General features: G+C 49.0%; 7 protein-coding genes across 7 annotated transcripts; 4 read left to right on the top strand and 3 right to left on the bottom strand.

Annotated features, from left to right (window-relative positions):
- Positions 1-499: 499 nt before the first annotated feature.
- On the bottom strand, positions 500-3216 carry L199_006878 (uncharacterized protein; the record flags this gene model as incomplete). The annotated part of the gene is made up of 11 exons (XM_064892575.1): positions 500-697; positions 748-957; positions 1018-1126; positions 1179-1403; positions 1459-1607; positions 1670-1831; positions 1895-1996; positions 2047-2208; positions 2261-2580; positions 2636-2839; positions 2907-3216. The coding sequence occupies 11 exons, from the start codon at positions 3214-3216 to the stop codon at positions 500-502; spliced, it is 2151 nt and encodes a 716-aa protein (XP_064748647.1).
- A 448-nt stretch (positions 3217-3664) lies between these two features.
- Positions 3665-5836, top strand: L199_006877 (uncharacterized protein; the record flags this gene model as incomplete). Its single annotated transcript, XM_064892574.1, has 10 exons — positions 3665-3941; positions 3999-4211; positions 4266-4392; positions 4447-4549; positions 4611-4876; positions 4930-5249; positions 5308-5468; positions 5531-5558; positions 5609-5691; positions 5762-5836. The coding sequence occupies 10 exons, from the start codon at positions 3665-3667 to the stop codon at positions 5834-5836; spliced, it is 1653 nt and encodes a 550-aa protein (XP_064748646.1).
- A 269-nt stretch (positions 5837-6105) lies between these two features.
- L199_006876 (uncharacterized protein) lies at positions 6106-8271 on the top strand (the record flags this gene model as incomplete). The annotated part of the gene is made up of 9 exons (XM_064892573.1): positions 6106-6205; positions 6272-6312; positions 6369-6764; positions 6825-6994; positions 7053-7218; positions 7274-7430; positions 7488-7591; positions 7652-7993; positions 8053-8271. The coding sequence occupies 9 exons, from the start codon at positions 6106-6108 to the stop codon at positions 8269-8271; spliced, it is 1695 nt and encodes a 564-aa protein (XP_064748645.1).
- Positions 8272-8415: 144 nt separating this feature from the next.
- On the bottom strand, positions 8416-9514 carry L199_006875 (uncharacterized protein; the record flags this gene model as incomplete). Its single annotated transcript, XM_064892572.1, has 4 exons — positions 8416-8617; positions 8667-8796; positions 8859-9191; positions 9241-9514. 4 exons carry the CDS (start codon positions 9512-9514, stop codon positions 8416-8418), a joined length of 939 nt encoding a protein of 312 aa, XP_064748644.1.
- A 667-nt stretch (positions 9515-10181) lies between these two features.
- Positions 10182-12157, top strand: L199_006874 (uncharacterized protein; the record flags this gene model as incomplete). The annotated part of the gene is made up of 6 exons (XM_064892571.1): positions 10182-10676; positions 10733-10855; positions 10922-11342; positions 11398-11503; positions 11572-11935; positions 11990-12157. The coding sequence occupies 6 exons, from the start codon at positions 10182-10184 to the stop codon at positions 12155-12157; spliced, it is 1677 nt and encodes a 558-aa protein (XP_064748643.1).
- Positions 12158-12633: 476 nt separating this feature from the next.
- L199_006873 (uncharacterized protein) lies at positions 12634-14790 on the bottom strand (the record flags this gene model as incomplete). The annotated part of the gene is made up of 8 exons (XM_064892570.1): positions 12634-13218; positions 13384-13584; positions 13726-13951; positions 14022-14165; positions 14243-14275; positions 14333-14393; positions 14464-14648; positions 14723-14790. 8 exons carry the CDS (start codon positions 14788-14790, stop codon positions 12634-12636), a joined length of 1503 nt encoding a protein of 500 aa, XP_064748642.1.
- A 982-nt stretch (positions 14791-15772) lies between these two features.
- On the top strand, positions 15773-17682 carry L199_006872 (uncharacterized protein; the record flags this gene model as incomplete). The annotated part of the gene is made up of 7 exons (XM_064892569.1): positions 15773-15883; positions 15934-16079; positions 16135-16244; positions 16298-16509; positions 16569-17013; positions 17064-17379; positions 17439-17682. 7 exons carry the CDS (start codon positions 15773-15775, stop codon positions 17680-17682), a joined length of 1584 nt encoding a protein of 527 aa, XP_064748641.1.
- Positions 17683-17781: the final 99 nt, after the last annotated feature.

The raw sequence follows: 17781 nt of genomic DNA, 5'->3' as shown, positions 1-17781 counted from the left end.
CATTGTCACCATGTGCCATGTGCCAATGGATGCAGAATGGGTGAGATAGTTTACATAGGGGGACCTGGAGTGGTGCCCACGGGGGCACTGAGTCTGGTAAGGTCAATTTTCCGCTGATTGTGAACAAAGGGAGAACCTTCAGGACCTGGGCTGTGAACTCGACCCCACATCATGTCTGCCAAATCATGTTCTGTCTTTTGGTTCCACCCTTCTTCATAGGTTCTTTGATTGAGCAAGAATGTTATGTCACCCTGAGTTTCTGCCTGTCGTAAGTAGGCGTGCACTGGGACTTTTAGTATCTGGACACCTGTTGCAAGCATCGGAGCGGAGCACTCTATCCGGAAGCATATTTGTTCCACCAAGTTCATGCGACATATCCAAGTTTAAAGCTCGACGCCTGCTTATGAATGGCGGTCAAGTAATCCCATGAATTAGTCATGACTGCGATTGGATATGTGAGCCGAGCTGTTGCCCATGCCCCGCAAAATTCCAGTCCAATCTAAGCGCAGCACCCCTGTTTATTGAGACCGTTTGCCTTCGCCTTGTTCTCGATTTCGTTGTCACCTTGTAGATGCTGTCCCGGATTGTGCAGTCGCGATCGATTGAACACTTGCGTACTGGCCGGTACATCAATCGCCGGCGAAGCGATGAAAAAGTCGTTGGGCTTTAGGTGGATCATGTGAGTCTCGCATGGCATCTGGACAAAGAGATAGTCAGCTGTTAGTTCTATGTCACTACTCGACGTACCACGGGGAAGTCCTCTACCCTAGGGTTATGAGTCAAACCAAACGTATGCCATACGACCAGATCTGCGTTGTCCACGTTGTCGTCCCTGGCTATCCAGGATCGTAAACCGTTGGCATTGCCGTTTGACTGATTGGTGTACAGACCGCCGGCGTATAACTCCCTGTCTTTATAAGATGTGACGTATATATGGTGTTCCCCGAATTCCGCCCGCTAAACACATGTCAGTTTTCGGTAGTGGTCGTAGACTTGTGTAGGAAGATCTCAGCTCACGGCATAAGCTATAGAGTCGGGATGAGCCAACATGAGTTGAGAAGGTGCCGGGACGAGCTTGTAAGCGACGTTTTTACCAGATACAGGGTTAACTTTGTTAGGGTTGGTGCTACATTCTAAAGTTATCAGCGAATGGCGGGGATACCCTGAACAAGACGCACATTTTAAACACTCTATTCTTCTCAGGAGCAGCATCTGCCCAGCCACTTTTAGTGATGGCTTTCTTCTCAACGGTGTATCCCACACCCCATTTGTTGTCCGAAGGTGGATTGGCTTTATCGAACGGCATGGCAACCGAGTCCTCTTGGACGACGGTATTGTTATGTCCATCGATGGCTGGGTCGATACGAACGGAGAACAGATGTTGGTGGTTGGTGGCGAGCACGCTAGGGGGGTCACAATATCAACGCGAGATCATTTCCAAAGATGCCCGAGACCCACCCAGGTGATACGACATTGCCATATGGCGATGTTTCTCCAGGAAGAATCGCGACAGTACTCAGGATACCGGTTGCTCGTACTTCAAGACTGATACCAGCGGCCTGATCAAACCTCCAGGCGAAGATGTATTCGTAATTTGCCACGGTGATCTGCAGGTAGCAATTCAGCATCGAATCAAGGGCGCGACTTGGGAACAAAGGGCGCAACTTACAATGGTCTGGATGATGAGGATACGGGAACGAGTGACAGAGGGTCTGTTTGTACGGAAGTTGGTGTGTTTCCATCCTATTCCGTCATCTTGTTCGTGAATACATACAACTCCTCGTTGCAACGTAGGACTTCCGTCTTGGCTAAAGTGATCGAAGTTGAGATACTATAGCGATAAGTGTGGAAGTCAGTGAAGGTCCCATGTGAATCAATAGACTGAACGACTCACGGCGATCTCCCCGAGGCAATCACATCCCAGTGCCAATTCGTTGGCTGTGAGACCGGCACCTATATCACCCAGGTCGAAAGCTTGTTTACGATGGAAGGGAGCCTGGTGAAGTATCAGTATGTTGCCTTAGTGAAGACTGCCCTATCACTTACTCGTGGATCACCATAAGGTACAGTCATATCGCTCACACTCAACCGATAGAATGTACTTCTACCATCGTATCTGATGTCGCTGAGAACGATACCCTCCCTGTAGTTGAAACCGATATGGAAGGCCCATTTTTGCCATCGGATGACTCGCCCTTCTAGCGTGAACTGTCGATACAGATCAGCGTGAAAAACCACTTCTGATGTTGCGAAGACTTACGCTCGCTCCCTCGGGCTGCAAGACTCTATAAGGTTTGATATCATCTCTTGACGAGAGGCCAGCTGCTGCTCTGATATCGGCGTTGTATTCATTGGGGACATAAGCTTCCCATGGGAACCTCCCTTCCAGATCTAACAATGTTTTATCCCCCTTCCCATATATCGGACAGTATTCTAGTCGTTGCAACGCAAATGTATCTGCGCTTATCACTGGTACGATCGGAAGAGGAGCGGCATAATGACATGTATCGGGATTATCAGAAAACGAAAGGTAGACCATGAAAGGGATGGATCGAGGCGTTGCGTCGAGCGTGTCCGCGCCTGAGTTGAGCAGTGTTAGACGAGCGTTGAGCAATAGGTTTGTGTGATGACTCACCATAGATCCATCCATCTGCAACTACTTTAGCATTCGAAGGTAGGTCAAGTTTAGCTATGGCAGCTTTGAAAGTCGGGTTGTTGAGCAATGCTTCCTCAGCAACCATCATTTCCCCCATATCTGGCGGCACATGCTGTCCAGCGGGCACCGGCTCAGCGGAGATGATTTGAGAACTACCATTCTCTGGTAAAGAGATTTGATAGACTGGGTGGAAGCGTTGACGTCAGTCGAGTCTTTAGAAGCTATTGTTTCGATATAGGCTTGCACTCACCAAGCCAATCGGCGCCTTCCAAGTGCCTTCGACCTACTAAAATTTCGGCTATCCTGTCTAATCTGGAGACTGCTTTACCTGCTGCATGGTCGTCCAGCCAAGGTACGAGAATCGCCTTAGGAGGTTCGACGAGTTGAATGGATTTGAACCACAATCTAGCTCCATTGGCCGTATGTCGGATCGCTTCGACTGAACGAGCTATCTCCGAAGCCGTGAGTGGGTCAAGAGGATGATAATATGGTGATTCTTCGGCGCTGCTCATACCGAGTTTCGACACGACAGCGGAAAGGGTGGATTCTATGAAGGTCATTTCGGTAAAAAAAATTATTGAGACTGGTTGCATCGTTAACTGAAAACTAACCCCTTCGTATTTTATATGCTGGGCTGGTATCCGGACAAGGACGCGAGTACTGTATACTCGCCAAAATAATTGGTCGAGAGAGCGAGATTACGGATAAAGAAGTTGGCTGTGATTGGCCAAAACAGCGAGCAGGTCGCGGGACCATGATGCAAAGTCCACCCCGGCCGAATTGATAGTGGCGGAGCGCATCCAGCGCGTGGTCTTATCATGGTCAAGATAGGGCTTTCAAAGACGATTGGATCTCTCAGCGAGATAAGGACTTGAGAGGAGAAAAGAGTTTCGCAAGGGTCCAGCACTATCGATATTGCGAGGATTAGAAAGAATACTTATTAAAGAACCGAGGGAAAAGCCCATACCGAGACGAGAGTCACCATACCGTCTCACATCATCCAACACTATGGAGGGCAACTCGTCTCAATATGCTATCGAACCTATGGGCCACAAGACCTTGTCCAGCTCAAAGCAGTCGACAGAATTGCTTCCCAATCCTACCACCATCAATATCGTGGATAGCGATACAGCGGCTATAGAGAGTTTACACACGCCGAAAGGTCTGGACCGGGAGGCGTTCAGCCCGTTGACTGCTTTCGGTCTTGCGTTCTCCGTTATCAACAGTTGGGTCGTCCTTGTGGTCGGCTTGGGCTCTGGACTAGTCTCAGGAGGTCCAAGTGCATGTGAGTGGATACGCAGATGGTATGGAGTGTGTGTGACGCTGATGACGGATGACTCAGTGGTTTGGGGTTTCGTCTACGCATCTATTTGTAATATGGCGACAGTCTTGTCACATGGAGAGATCTTCGCAGTATACCCCTCCGCCGCCGGGCAATATCACTGGGCTGCCATCCTATCCCCGCCCAGGTGGAGGAACTCGATCAGTTGGGTCACTGGAATGCTAAATGTGATTGGTCTTTGGCTCGGTGCAGCTACCGCAGGGTATCTGGCTAGTGAGTTCGGGGTCGTGGTCTCCGTGAATAACTGCTGATGGATATCTGCGTCAGCTACTCTGCTTATCGCAGCCATTACCGTGAACAGCCCAGACTCTGCGTTCACCCCTGGTCAGCAGTATGGGTTCTTCACGGCCATCGTGCTTTTCGGCCCATCCGTGACCCTGTGTCTAGGGACAAGGTAAATCTGGCCGTTGTATCCTACGATGTTACCTCGCTCACATCCACATTCTAGGGGGAACCGACTGCTCGATCAAGGTCTGATGGTGGCATCGACGCTGTGTGTTATCGCTATTGTGATCTCTTTGCCAGTGAAGGCAAGCTCAAAAGCACCAGCAGTAAGCTTGCTTTCATCGAGGCTGATGTCTGTTGATAGCTCATTGACGGAGTGACACCCAGTCTTTCGTATTTGGCGGTCTCGAAAATCTGACCGGGTGGAACTCGATGGTAATTGCTTGGCTTCTAGGCTTGTTACAATCGGCTTTCGCGTATCTCGGATTCGACGTGATTTATCACATCTCGGAAGAAATGCCCAATCCAAGAAGAGATGGTCCAAGAGCTGTGACGTGGACAATCGTCGTGAGCGCGTTGTCGGGAATGGCAGTGCTATTAGCAATGTTGTTCTGCATCACCGATGTAGATCATGTCATGTCGACGCCCTACGTGTAAGCGTTACTGTTTATCTCCCGCTTAACACTTGATGATGACAAACCACCAGTCTTCCCTTCGCGCAGATATGTTTGGATACCACGAAATCAAAAGCAGCTGCCACAATTTTTCTGCTCATACCATCAATCCTTTTCATGAACTCGGTCAGAGGTATCACCTTGACTGGATCTCGTGTATTGATGGCTTTAGGTCGAGACAAGGTATTACCCTACACTGATCTGTGGTCCATCACCTTCCGAGGCGAGCCTATCTACGGTCTTGGTCTGTGTGTCTTCGTGCCATTGATTTGCGGACTCATCCAGCTTGGGTCCACATCTACGTTCAACTCTCTCACTGGAGCCGCGACCATTGTCTTCGAAATATCTTATGGTAAGTTTCCGGCGTTTTGGGCGGAGTGGAAGACGTGGCTAACAGTCTTGTCATAAAGCCATACCGGCAGCCTTGATGCTACTGGGTGGTCGCCGCAAACTTAACTTAGCGGCTCCAGGTCGGACCTCCAACCTTGGAAAGTGGGGCGTCCCTTGTAACCTGATCGCAGTCTTCTTTGTGCTGCAATCTTGTGTGATCTATTGTTTTCCAGCAACCATGGTCAGTGTGCGACCATCGTATTGGCAAGATCTCGGCTGACCTGTGATTTCGATGTGCCACAGCCAGTGACAGCAGCTAGTATGAGCTATGGTGAGTGATTGAATCCTCGATGCGTTGGGAAAGGAGCTGACGTATAGCAGTGGTGGTTTTCGTGGGAAGCTTTGCTGTGATCCTGGCCGTATTATGGTCAACTTGGGCGAATAAACGGTATCAGGCGCCTACCGTAAGTGATTGACGGATGATTCTTAAGCTCTTCGCTCATCCAATACTCATCGGTCTCACTCTTACACTAGGAATCCATGATCGTCTCTTTGACCGATGGTACGGATAGCCCTCTTAATGGCGTGGTCGTGAATGATCAGACCTAGATTTGACTTCCATAAATACTTTTATATACTGTACCTGCCACTCTGTGCGACTGTTGGGGCTTGACCACTTTCCCACGATGCTTCTGCCTCGAGATGCATTATCGTCGTTGCCGTCCCGTTATAACTGTGATTGGTCAAACAACCGAGATAAGGCATCTTACTGCACTTGTAATTTGGGTAGTCTTACTCGTACATCGAAGTCAATTGGACCTTCCGGCTGCTTTGATGAAGTATGAACTGTTCCGATACCATTGAGCTTGCCCCTATATATGACTGAATCACAACCAATCCGTCCACCTCGCCGGCCAATCACTAGAAATCGTGATGGATGTTTGACATGTAGGAAGCGTAAAATAAAGTGCGACCTGGGTGAGTTCTCATGCATATGTCTCTTCTTTCTCCTTACTTTCTTGAGAGTTGAGCGAGTTCTGTCAGGGAAACCGCAATGCGAACGCTGCACCAAGTACTCTGTGAAGGTGGGTCGGTTTGATACCACATCATCAGTCAAGAGGGGCTGATGATCGGATCCCAGTGTATCTACCGCAAAACGACAGAGATATTGCCCATCCGACCTATACGTCCTGCACATTCTTCCCCCTCAGAAGCAACCGATGAGGGATCCTCACACCGGCAACCAGCAGGACCAGATGCTCAGACATCACCTGCGACAGGTCCGTCTCTGCCAAATCACGCTCACGATCTAAAGAGCCAGCACTCGACATCCGTGACATCCAATACCCACATTCCACCTTTAGCCCCTCATCGCACCGCACAGCCAGGATGGCAGAATGCTTTGGAAACCTTGGGACCCGTGGATCTGCTGATGGCTGTCTGTCGTAACACTCGAATGGCCTCGTACTTCCTGCAACCTAGTGAGCCTCCCAATTTCCTACACGCATTTTTCCCGTCCATCGAGGACCTGCAATGTGTGAGTGGGATCCCCTTGACAGGACTGTAAATTGGTGAGCTGACTGAGTCCCTTGAACAGTTCCATCACTGCGTTACATATTCCTTCTCCATCATCGTTGTCTCGGAAGATCATAATCCTTGGGTAGGGAGCGTAGCTCCGTTGTTCATGACAGCACAGGGCGAAGAAAGCACTAGTGGTACGGCACTCAAATTGTCTATGTTGTACATGGGTGCTGTTCATCTCTCCTAGTATGTCACTGCTTATTCCTTGCCTAGTACACGTCTCACTCACTACCTATATCCATAGTCTGCAAGGACGAGATGGGAGTACCACTGCCAGTATCAACACCAGATCTCTCGCGCTCAACTACAGGAAGGATTGTCTCAGACTATTGCGATCACTCTCTTCCAAGAACCCTCCGACGTGCGATGCTGCTGTCTTGTCAGCATGCGCCTTGACGTTGACAGCCGATGTCAGTACTCTCTCTGTTGTTGTCCGCTTCTCTTTTCGCTCATTCATTTGCGCAGCTGCTTGGGACGAATCCGAAGTGGAGAGAGTTGATGCGAATCGTCAAGAGTACTATTGAACGTGTAGGAGGAATGGACGTGATCATTCCTACTTCGACCTACGTGGATCCCGCGATGAAATGTGCTGTGGAGTCTCTTGTGACACTCAGTCTGCTAGGTACGACAACAAGTCACCGTGAACCTGGTAACACCAGCTGACCTAGTCATTGAACAGGTTCATTCTCTACTGGTATTGATTATAGTATCCTATCAGGCGATATTCACGGAGCTCCCATCTGGTGGACGATACTAGCAGAGGCAGAAGAGAAACAGCACGGGGTGAAACCTCTTCTCCATTGAAAGTAATATAATCCACGCTGACAACATAGACCCAAACAGTTACGTCGATTTGAAGAGCTGTGTGGGATTTCTCGCTCATTAATCACGTTATACGCCACTCTTTCATCATTCCTGATCACCACCGGTACTCCATCTTTCGTGGACACCGAAACGGCCCATCGGATAGAATCGGATTGGAATGCATGGGTGATGACGAAGGGCGCTCTAGAAACAGAGGAAAGAGTCAAAGCAGGATCCTTAGCAATATGGCAAGCGGGTAATATATCCATCCTTAGAACGATCCACAAAGCTTCGAGAACAGACGAGCGGGTTCAGAAGGCTGCCATGGCTGTCCTGGAGTTATGCGCCTCTGTAGGGGATAAGGTAGAATATATGAACTGGGTGAGCTGTCTTGATGATTGTCCTTGCATGGGCCAATCAATCTAACGCAACTATCATAGCCTCTGATCATCGCCTGTTCGACTTTGACAGATCCCATCAGCCGTGACTCCGCCCGCGCTCAGCTGAAGTTGTTCGTACCTCAATGCTGTTACGAGATCGAAGTGGTACAGATGGTGTGCGAAGAGATGTGGACGAGAATAGATGAGGGTGAGGACGAACAGGCATGCGGTTGGGTGGAGATTTTGCTAGAATCTGGGTGCCCCGTCTTGCTTGGCTAGGTAACCACGGGTAGAGATATTCATGGGCTGAGCCTCGCATGTGCGACTTGGCTCGATACTGAATGAACCGCGTTATCAGAGCAAAGAACAGTGTAGAGATGTGAGCCCGGATCTCGAGACCCACAATGTCATTCCGGGTACACGCTATAACCTATGACGTCCACCCGAGTGATACTCCTCCTCTTCTACGTACGCAGCAAGCGAAAACCAACCCATTTCAGAGCTACCCATCTCCCGCTTTGTGGATGCTATTTCTTCCGGACCAGCTTCGACTACTGGATCTGTGGGTCTGCGAGCAGCGTCCGCAAGAAGTTGAGCTTGACAGCACATTTCGAAGTTGATTTGCCTGTGATCAGTCAGCCAAGTGGACAGCAGCTTTCACCCGTAGGACTCACCACCAAGCTGCTTCATCTATGCTCAACCTTCCCAGCGATATTATACCGTGATTCTGCAAGATGGCGATTTTCTTGTCCTTTCCGACTGCTGAAGCGATCCTCTCACCCTCTTTGTTGTCGAACACGGCGCCTGCGTCGACAGCGACATGAGCGAATTACAACGACAAGCTGGTTCAGATTCATTCGACTCACCTCCAAAAGAAACCAGAACCTGCTCATCATGATAAGCGCACGCGTCTTGACTGATCATATCCAGCGTACGTCCCAATGAAGAGAACGCTTTGGTGTGAGGACCATGAACATGCACGATAGCTTCTATGCCTTCTGGTCCCCGACCAAGCGACTTGTACAACTGCGAGTGAATCGAGCTAGCTGAAGCGTCGGTGGGTGCTACACCTTCCACCATATGGCCGTCTTCGGCGGAACATCTGACCAAATCCGACTGTTTCATCAGAGCGAAAGATTTGCCCTGAGGATTGACCCAAAAAGTATCAGGCTCAATCGGGTCTCTGACACTGCAATGACCTGGAAGTACATTAGATAGGATCCCATACAACAATGCCGGAAAACTCACCAGCAATACCCTCAGCGAGCTTGAACCGATGTAATATCCTAAATACTAAAGCCAAGTGCTCCTTCCGATACCTTCTTTCCTCCTCCAACGACGTGAATGTCGGTAAGACCACGCGGGTCGGGCCAGTTTGTACGTCATAGAACGGTGAAGACGTCAGATCAGTGGTAATGGGGAATCCTGAAGTTGCGGGTGAATCTTGATCGGCTGATGGTCGCAACTTGAGCGTGCCGTGGGTCTCGGTACTGCTCGAGGTGATGGACGTGGCTGTCAACATAGTGGACTCCAAGTGAGGGCCGTCAAGTCATTGATATGGTATAGGTCAGGAGACGTTGGAGTGGGATAGGGCACAAATGACTCTGTGTTGAACAAACCCTGCGATTGCGATTGACCCGCTGTCGATCAGTTACGTAAAGCCCGCACGTATCACAGCGAAAGCTAGATCAAGGATCTTCAGTACGATCATGATGGCCAAGGCTGCCCATGAAATTCATGTACACCATGCTTAGCATCTTTGTGAGAGTGTGACTCGAATTCAGCTAGGTCGATGGCCTTGGGGGGATTCAGCGACCATTGTTGACTTGGTTTTATTTTTAGCCTGTATATCTAAGCGAGGTTCGCTTCGGTTGCGTTTAGAATCTATGATATCTGTTCACATGTTGGTCCCCCATGGGCTACTTCCATTAGACAGTAACTTATACCTTTTCTCACAAGCGCCGATCAACGTAACTGGTGAATAAGCCAAGTAGAGGTTAGCCATTAAACGCCAAGTTTGAAGAACGAGACTATCGTTGATTGGGATCAGTACTAAAGCCTCATGAGCGCAGATGGTATATTGACGTACACGGTGAAGACATCCAACATACCCTTTATATGTCTCGATAGGACACAATTCGACCCTCCATCAAACATCGACGATCTCACAGATAAGCAAATATCCCATCATGACAGACAATGTGCTCGACGTGCCGGGTACCGCACGTATATACCAAGAACAAGGCGAGATAGTCCAAAACGCAGTCACCTTGATCCCCGCTCCGAGCAAGAGTCCCGATGATCCTCTAAATTGGACTCAAAAGCGAAAGTATCTAATGCTCAGCTGTCTTGTGTTCTATACGATCACGGCAACGATTTTATCGTCCGATCTTTACTCAGTCTTCGACCCGCTTTCCACCTCTACCGGTTTATCATTAGATCAACTCAACGTAGGTACGGGCTATTTATACCTATTCATCGGTGTCTCCACCTTGATCAGTCAACCAGCTTCTTTGGCTTTCGGTAAGCGACCCACCTACCTCATCTCGGCCTTTGGTGCTGCGCTAGTGAATATTTGGACCGCTTTCGCGAAGGGAAACTCCCAGTGGATCGCGAGTCGATTACTATTGGGTTTCTTCATATCACCTTCCTTCACTTTGGTCGAGGTTTCAATTGCGGATGTGGTGAGTTCAAATCGCCAAAAGAAGTTCTCCAAACTTGCCTGATATGACTTTGTCAGTTCTTCCTACACGAACGATCCTTCCCTCTCGGATTGTACATCAACTTCCTTTTCGGAGGGGTAAGTTTGGGACCTATCCTGAGTGGATACATCTACGAAGGTTTGGGATGGCGAGCGATCATTGTGAGTGAGAATGCTCAATACGTAGACGAATCACATCGACTGATCACGTCAGCATATCTATCGCAGTGGTTGTCGACCGGCTTGACTGTTATTATGGGACTTGTCCTCTTCTTCTTCCTCGAAGAGTCAACGTTTGAGCGGGATCACGATGTGGCAAGTTCCACCTCTGTCATCACTTCAGCAGCGCCATTCGAAGGCCAACCAGAAGAGGAAGATCCCAAGAACGCCGACAAGGCTGATAGAACAACAACCAATGTCGAACACGAAGCGTCACACTTGTCACAAGTCGAGGACATGACCATCACCGATGCGACGCCTTTTACACCTTCCCCTTGGCCCGGTCCCCGATTCTGGAAGTTCATGAAGCCTCACAGATACGCTCTGGGGATCATTATTAGGGGTCTCGCTCAACCGTTGATGCTCTACAGACTACCTTTGATATGGTGGAGCGGTTTGATGTACGCAACGTATCAGATTTGCTTCAATTGTAAGTCCGGGTGGGCTATATTTGATGTACAAAACACTGACAAAGGCCACATTAGTGATTGCGGCAATATCCTCGGGTATCTTGGCGGCACCTCCATACAACTTCTCAACAAGTGCAGTCGGATTGACCTTTTTATCTCCTTTCCTGTCCGCTATCCCAGGGTACGTCTTCGGGATTCTGTTCTTTCACAGACATGTAAGGCTCACTTTATTCAATCGAACATATACAGTGCAGTATATGGTGGATATATCACCGATAAATTTGTCCTACGGCAAGCCAAAAAGCATCATGGTATCACGGAAGCCGAACACAAGCTCAAGCTCTACATTATACCGGCTGTTTTATGTCCGATTGGCCTACTGATGATGGGTCTTGGCCCATACTACGAAGCTCATTGGATAGTTTACGTCTTGGGTTGTGCTATTGTCAATCTTATCGGACCATTGGCGACAATCTTGACCGTCTCATATGTCTTTGACTGTTATCATCCGATAAGACCCAAAAATGAACACGGTGTTCAAGCTTGTGCTCAAGATATGGCCCCATACCTACTCAGTACTATTCTGTTGGCCATGATCTTCACATTCGGATTTGTAAGTCCGCGACCCCGTCCATATCAGGTCGACCGCTGATTCAGTCCTCTATAGAATTATGTTATTACGCCTTGGTGTTTCGGTTGGGGATTGAGAAATTTCGCTATCTCGTCGGCCTTGATCATTACCGTCATCAACGCTACTGTTTTGGCTGTCTTGAAATGGGGTAAGCGACTTCGAAGAATTGGAGAACACACATACCGGAAGAGCATCGATTGGTAAATTGTAACACACTGTGTAGCGGATCCTGTCGGGACCGGAAGTGATTCACAGCTTGACTCGGTTCGATATATGATCCATGCACATATATGCAGGCAAGAGCAAATACATGTATGTAGTCCTGGCAACATGATTCTCGAGGATGCACAACTTGAAAATGGTTCCACAGTGGGTATCAAAGGCATTACAACTCATCAGGTCAGATGCAAGTGATACGGAGCGTTCGTGAGGATCTTTTGTTCACAACGTATCTTATTTGGGTTCAGATCGTACACTCGTTCTGCAACGTTATAATGCAACGTATGCTTTGCGACGACAGGATACATAACGTGATACAATATATTACCAAGTTTGGGCTGCTTCTCATCTTTGAGCGTTTACGACATTGCGCCCCATCTCCTAGAGAGGCCAAGACCTGCCATGCGGAATGTCAGTTCGTATCAGATAGTGACCTGTGAAAAGGGCACTTGCACTCGCACTTACATGGTCTGGGTGAGGTTTTGATGAACCGCCTTGACCTGCTGGTAGGCTTCTAGACCGTAGGTACCCAGCTCTCTGCCGATACCAGACGTCTTGAACCCACCAAAAGGTACACTAGGGTGAAGTATACCATATTGGTTGAGCCAGATGGTACCTGCGTCAATGGAATGCGCCAATCTCGTCTGTTGCCTGGCGTCGTTGGTGAAGACACTCGCAGCTAAGCCGTATGCAGTATCGTTGGCCAAGTCGATAACCTCCTCTTCAGTTTTAAACTTGGAGGCGACAATGACAGGACCGAAGATTTCTTCCTGAACAACTTTCATCCCGATCGTGGTATCGGCAAGAATCGTAGGTTCGACCCAGAACCCTCCGTTCGATTTATCCCACTTCCGTCCGCCTGTCACCACTCTGGCACCTTCCGATCGACCTGATTCTATATAGTCGAGTACTTTGTCCCGTTGACCCTCCGAAATGAGCGGTCCGAAAGAAGTTGTCTCGTCAGATGGCTGACCGATAGCGCATGCTTTGGCTTTGGAAGCGAGGGCATCGATGAATTGGTCGTAGATACCGTCCTGGACGTACAGCTGGGAGGATGGTGTATGTCAGCACATTCCCTGGAGCAAGTCGGACGAGCATCCGAGTGAGAAAGATCGATGTTAGGTTGACCCAGCGGGTGGGGGTTGGATTGCCCCCACAGGGTGGGTGGTGTTCCAAGCATGAAGAGACTGTTTCTCGGATAATCAACTCACTCGACTACTAGCAGTGCAATCCTGACCCGAATTAAACCAAATACCCATTGCTACCCAAGAAGCAGCTTGCTCTACATCCGCAGAATCGAAGATGATCGATGGCGATTTGCCTCCCAGCTCAAGGGTGACCTTTTTCAAGTTTGACTCGGCAGCTGCAATAGCGATCCTTCGGCCAGTGATGACCGATCCAGTGAAAGCGACCTATAAAGGAAGGTACAGAGGTTGTCAGCATTCAACAACTATATCGCGTGCAGTGATGCGGTAAGAGGCTTTTGCAGTGGAAGACCAGCAGATGGTCATAGAAGGTGATGCGAGAGTTTGCTGGAGGAAAGTCACACTCACCTTGTCAATGTCCATATGCCTGGAGATGGCATCGCCAGTAGTAGCACCGAGACCAGGAAGAGTGTTGATCACACCAGCAGGTATACCAGCTTCCTTGGCCAGATCACACATCACTAAAGCTGTGAGAGGAGTGAGCTCCGAGGGTTTCATCACTACAGTACAACCAGCGGCGAGAGCTGGTGCAACCTTCCAGGCCCACATCATGAGAGGGTAGTTCCATGGGATGCTGCGGGTAGGAAACGATCATGAGCATATATACGTCACTTTGAGACACCACGGCGACGATATGTACGTACATCTGTCCACAAACACCGATCGGTTGATGCAGAGTGTATACAAACTTCTCTCCTCCGAAATGGTTGATTGTCTGACCATGAGATTTGTCGGCGAGTCCAGCGTAATATCTGAAAGCGGCGATGGAGTCTCCGACGTCAAATTCACTGCAAGGGTAGATCAGCAAGATTTTATAAAGGGAAGCAATGCCACCGAGAATGGGCATCAAGCGAGCAGTACTCACCGAGCGATCCTTACACCCTTTCCAGAATTCAACCTATGTCCGTCCTCTGTATTAGTCACACCTCCGTTGGTCATCCGCTGGCATACTCACGACTCGAGAGCACCGATCTTTGCCGCATCTCGTTCCATGAGATCTGCGAACTTATTGAGCACTATTTGCAGGGTCAGCGATGTTGTCGGACTTATCATGAAAGCTGTGATAGAGGGGACTCCTACACTCACAGGCAGCTCGTTCCGTCGCAGCAACGTTGTTGCCCCACACTGTCTTAAATGCCTTTCTAGACGATGCCACCGCCTTGTCTACATCTTCCTTCTTTGCGTGCTCGAAGTCCAGAAAGGGTTTTCCGGTGGCGGGATTGACGGTCGAGAAAGTTTCCTTGGACAGAGATTCGACCCATTCATTGTCACTAGATGTTCGGTCACATGAGCTTGCAATACCTTACAGAAACTGCAATTGGCGTGAATGAGATGGATCACCTACATAAACAGACCAGTGGGTACTTGAACCTTGCCAAGATTGGGAACTTCGATGGTAGCGTGAGTGGGCATCGTTCTAATGGATGTGGATGACAGGGACCTTAATTGACGGAAGCCTGATGTTATGGTGAATGATGTTCGTTTGAGAATCATTCGACCGATCTGGGACGGCTATATAAGCGTCATGAATGAGAGAGAGGGCCCGTTACAATTTGTGTGGTAAGAGGAAGAGAGTCGTGTGAGGTAAACAGAGCAACGAGGTGAATAAACGCCGGGCGCTCATAACATTGAGGATAGACGACGAGCGGGGGTCTGGAGAGGAGATTAGTGGGGTGTTGACTGCTGATTATTGATTAAGCGAGGTTTCGTAGATCTGTACAATTTGTGTTGCGTATGTAGTAGCTGTATGTAATCTTGGTATGAACACTGGTGTGCGCACTGTTAAGCGACATTGAGAAATGTGTGAACCGGTAGCCACGTGGTCGTGGTTTCCTGGTTAATTACCTGGTAGTCCGGTGTATCGCGATGGAAAACTGTCCGACATGAATCGATCTGTAAACCCATGCAGGTTGCACTCCCTGATCCACCATCTTTACTCTGCATCTTCCCTCTCCTATTCATCCACGCATATGGTTCTCTTTCGGATTGCCTGTCCGAGGACAGCCACTCCACCTTAAGAAGCACATCTTATGTAATCAATTCTCGCGGAGGCAACCCATGCAGGCCTGCCTTCCAAGCGGTGTTTCAGTCTTCGCCGCGAAAGATACAGGTCAAGAAAACATACCACAAAAGGGTCAGGCCTCGGTCGGTCTTGACGTAACTCAGCTTGATGGCAGAAAGCAGGCCCCCTGTTTTTCTGTTGATTCCCGTAATGACGCGCAGTAAGCTTGATTTCCCTGAGATCAACCTTGTTTTCGCTAGAGGGATAAAAGAGCATTTTTTGTCAACCTCGAGTGATGCTGCGAGCACCTCTTGAGATATCGATGAGCGAAGTGTCAATTGACTTCAACTGTAGTTCAATCTACAACTTATATCTTCCCACTCTCTGCGAACAATGTCTGTAGCAGATCACTCCACGCCCAGCGCAGGCACCGGGTCACAACATGTCATCCCGAATGGTGATCAGGTAGTCGAGATAGAAACCTTGGTCATTGGCGCCGGACCTGTAAGTGCAGATAGCCTAAGGCTGAGCAGAGACGCTTACATCCTGTGCAGACTGGTCTAGGAGCAGCGACACGCCTTGACCAGCTGGGGAGGTCATTCATCATAGCTGATTCTGCGGACGCTCCTGGTGGATTGGCAAGTACAGATGTGACATCAGAGGGGTTCTATTTCGACGTTGGTGGTCATGTCATCTTTTCGTGAGTGACCTTTGTCGTTAGAACGACAATTCTCTGACTCACTGTGATCATTCAGACACTATGCGTATTTCGACGACGCTTTGCATCGTGCTCTGCCGAACGACGAGGACTGGAGCACGCATCAAAGAGTCAGTTATGTTAGAAGCGCAGGCAACTGGGTTCCTTGTGAGTTGGCATCACGCTTCGAGAAATTAAAGCTGATTTGTTGACCGCTACAGACCCATACCAGAACAACGTATCGCAGCTACCTCTCGACCTTCGAGTAAAATGCGTCGACGGTCTCATCGCTGCGGCAGAACATCGAGCCCAGACGCCAGGTCACAAGCCCAAAAACTTCGACGAATGGATCGTGAGAAATATGGGCGAGGGCATCGCAGATCTGTTCATGAGACCTTACAACTTTAAGGTATGGGGAACACCAACAAACAAGGTGAGTATGGTCTACGGTGCTGGTTCTGGTTTTAGCCCACTGACTAGAAGCACCTCTAGATGCAATGCAAATGGCTAGGCGAACGAGTTGCCGCACCCAATGTACGGACTGTAGTCCGAAATGCTTTAACTATGCAGACAGCGGGTAATTGGGGACCTAATGCTACCTTTAAATTCCCAATGAAAGATGGAACGGGTGGGATTTGGACAGCGGTCGCGAAGCAACTTCCTTCAAAGCAATTCAGGTTGAGCAAATCAGGGGAAGTCGTCAGAGTGGACGGACCAAGCAGAACGGTCGAATTTGGTGATGGCAGGAGAATAAAATATAAGAATCTGATCTCGACAATGGCTTTAGACGGATTCCTAGATTGTCTCGATGGTGGGGCAGAGCACAGGTCGGTTGACAGGATGAGGTCGATCGCCAAGGAGGGTCTGGTATATTCAAGCACGATCGTTTTGGGTATTGGAATCAGGGGTAACCGGCCAGATAGGATCGGCGACAAGTGTGAGTCATATAATGTGCGAAAACGCAAAAAGACACTGACCTGCCCAAAGGCTGGCTGTACTTCCCCGAGGATGATGCTCCGTTCTATCGGGCTACAATCTTCTCCAACTACTCCCCATACAATTGTCCTTCAGACGATGTCAAACTCCCCACTTTGCAGAAAGCAGATCCTTCTTTGCCTTTCGATAAAGCTCCTTCAGGAGGTCCCTACTGGAGTATCATGCTGGAAGTCTGTCAGTCGGCTGAGAAACCAATCGACCTGGACACGTTGATGGAAGAAACCATCAAAGGAGCGGTGTCCACCGAATTGATGCTGCCTACCGACGAGATCGTTTCGATATACGAGCGAAGGTTTGATCACGGGTAGTGAGTCAAACTGTACTGTTTTCATTACGATATCTCATTGCTGATACGAACGATTCCAGTCCGACACCATCATTGGGTCGAGACGGAGCTTTATCTCAGATACTTCCCGCTCTGCGAGATGAATTCGATATCCGTTCAAGAGGACGATTCGGTTCTTGGAAATACGAGTGTGGAAACCAGGATCATTCATTCATGCTCGGAGTGGAAGCTGTAGACAATGCTCTATTTGGAACTCCGGAGATGACTCTACATGAGACAGACTGGGTCAACGGTCGTCGGAATATAGAGAGAAGGTTGGTGTGATACCATTGAGGGAGATGACAAATTTGGAAAAAGGCCCAAAGCCATGTAGCATACACGCAACGTTTTTACATACCACCCCATAGATATAAACATCATTAT

The sequence above is a fragment of the Kwoniella botswanensis genome, chromosome 1 (genome assembly GCF_036426115.1).
Source record: "Kwoniella botswanensis chromosome 1, complete sequence".
NCBI lineage: Eukaryota > Fungi > Basidiomycota > Tremellomycetes > Tremellales > Cryptococcaceae > Kwoniella > Kwoniella botswanensis.
The sequence above is the reverse complement of the archived record's forward strand: the minus strand, read 5'-3'. Positions and strand labels throughout refer to the sequence as shown.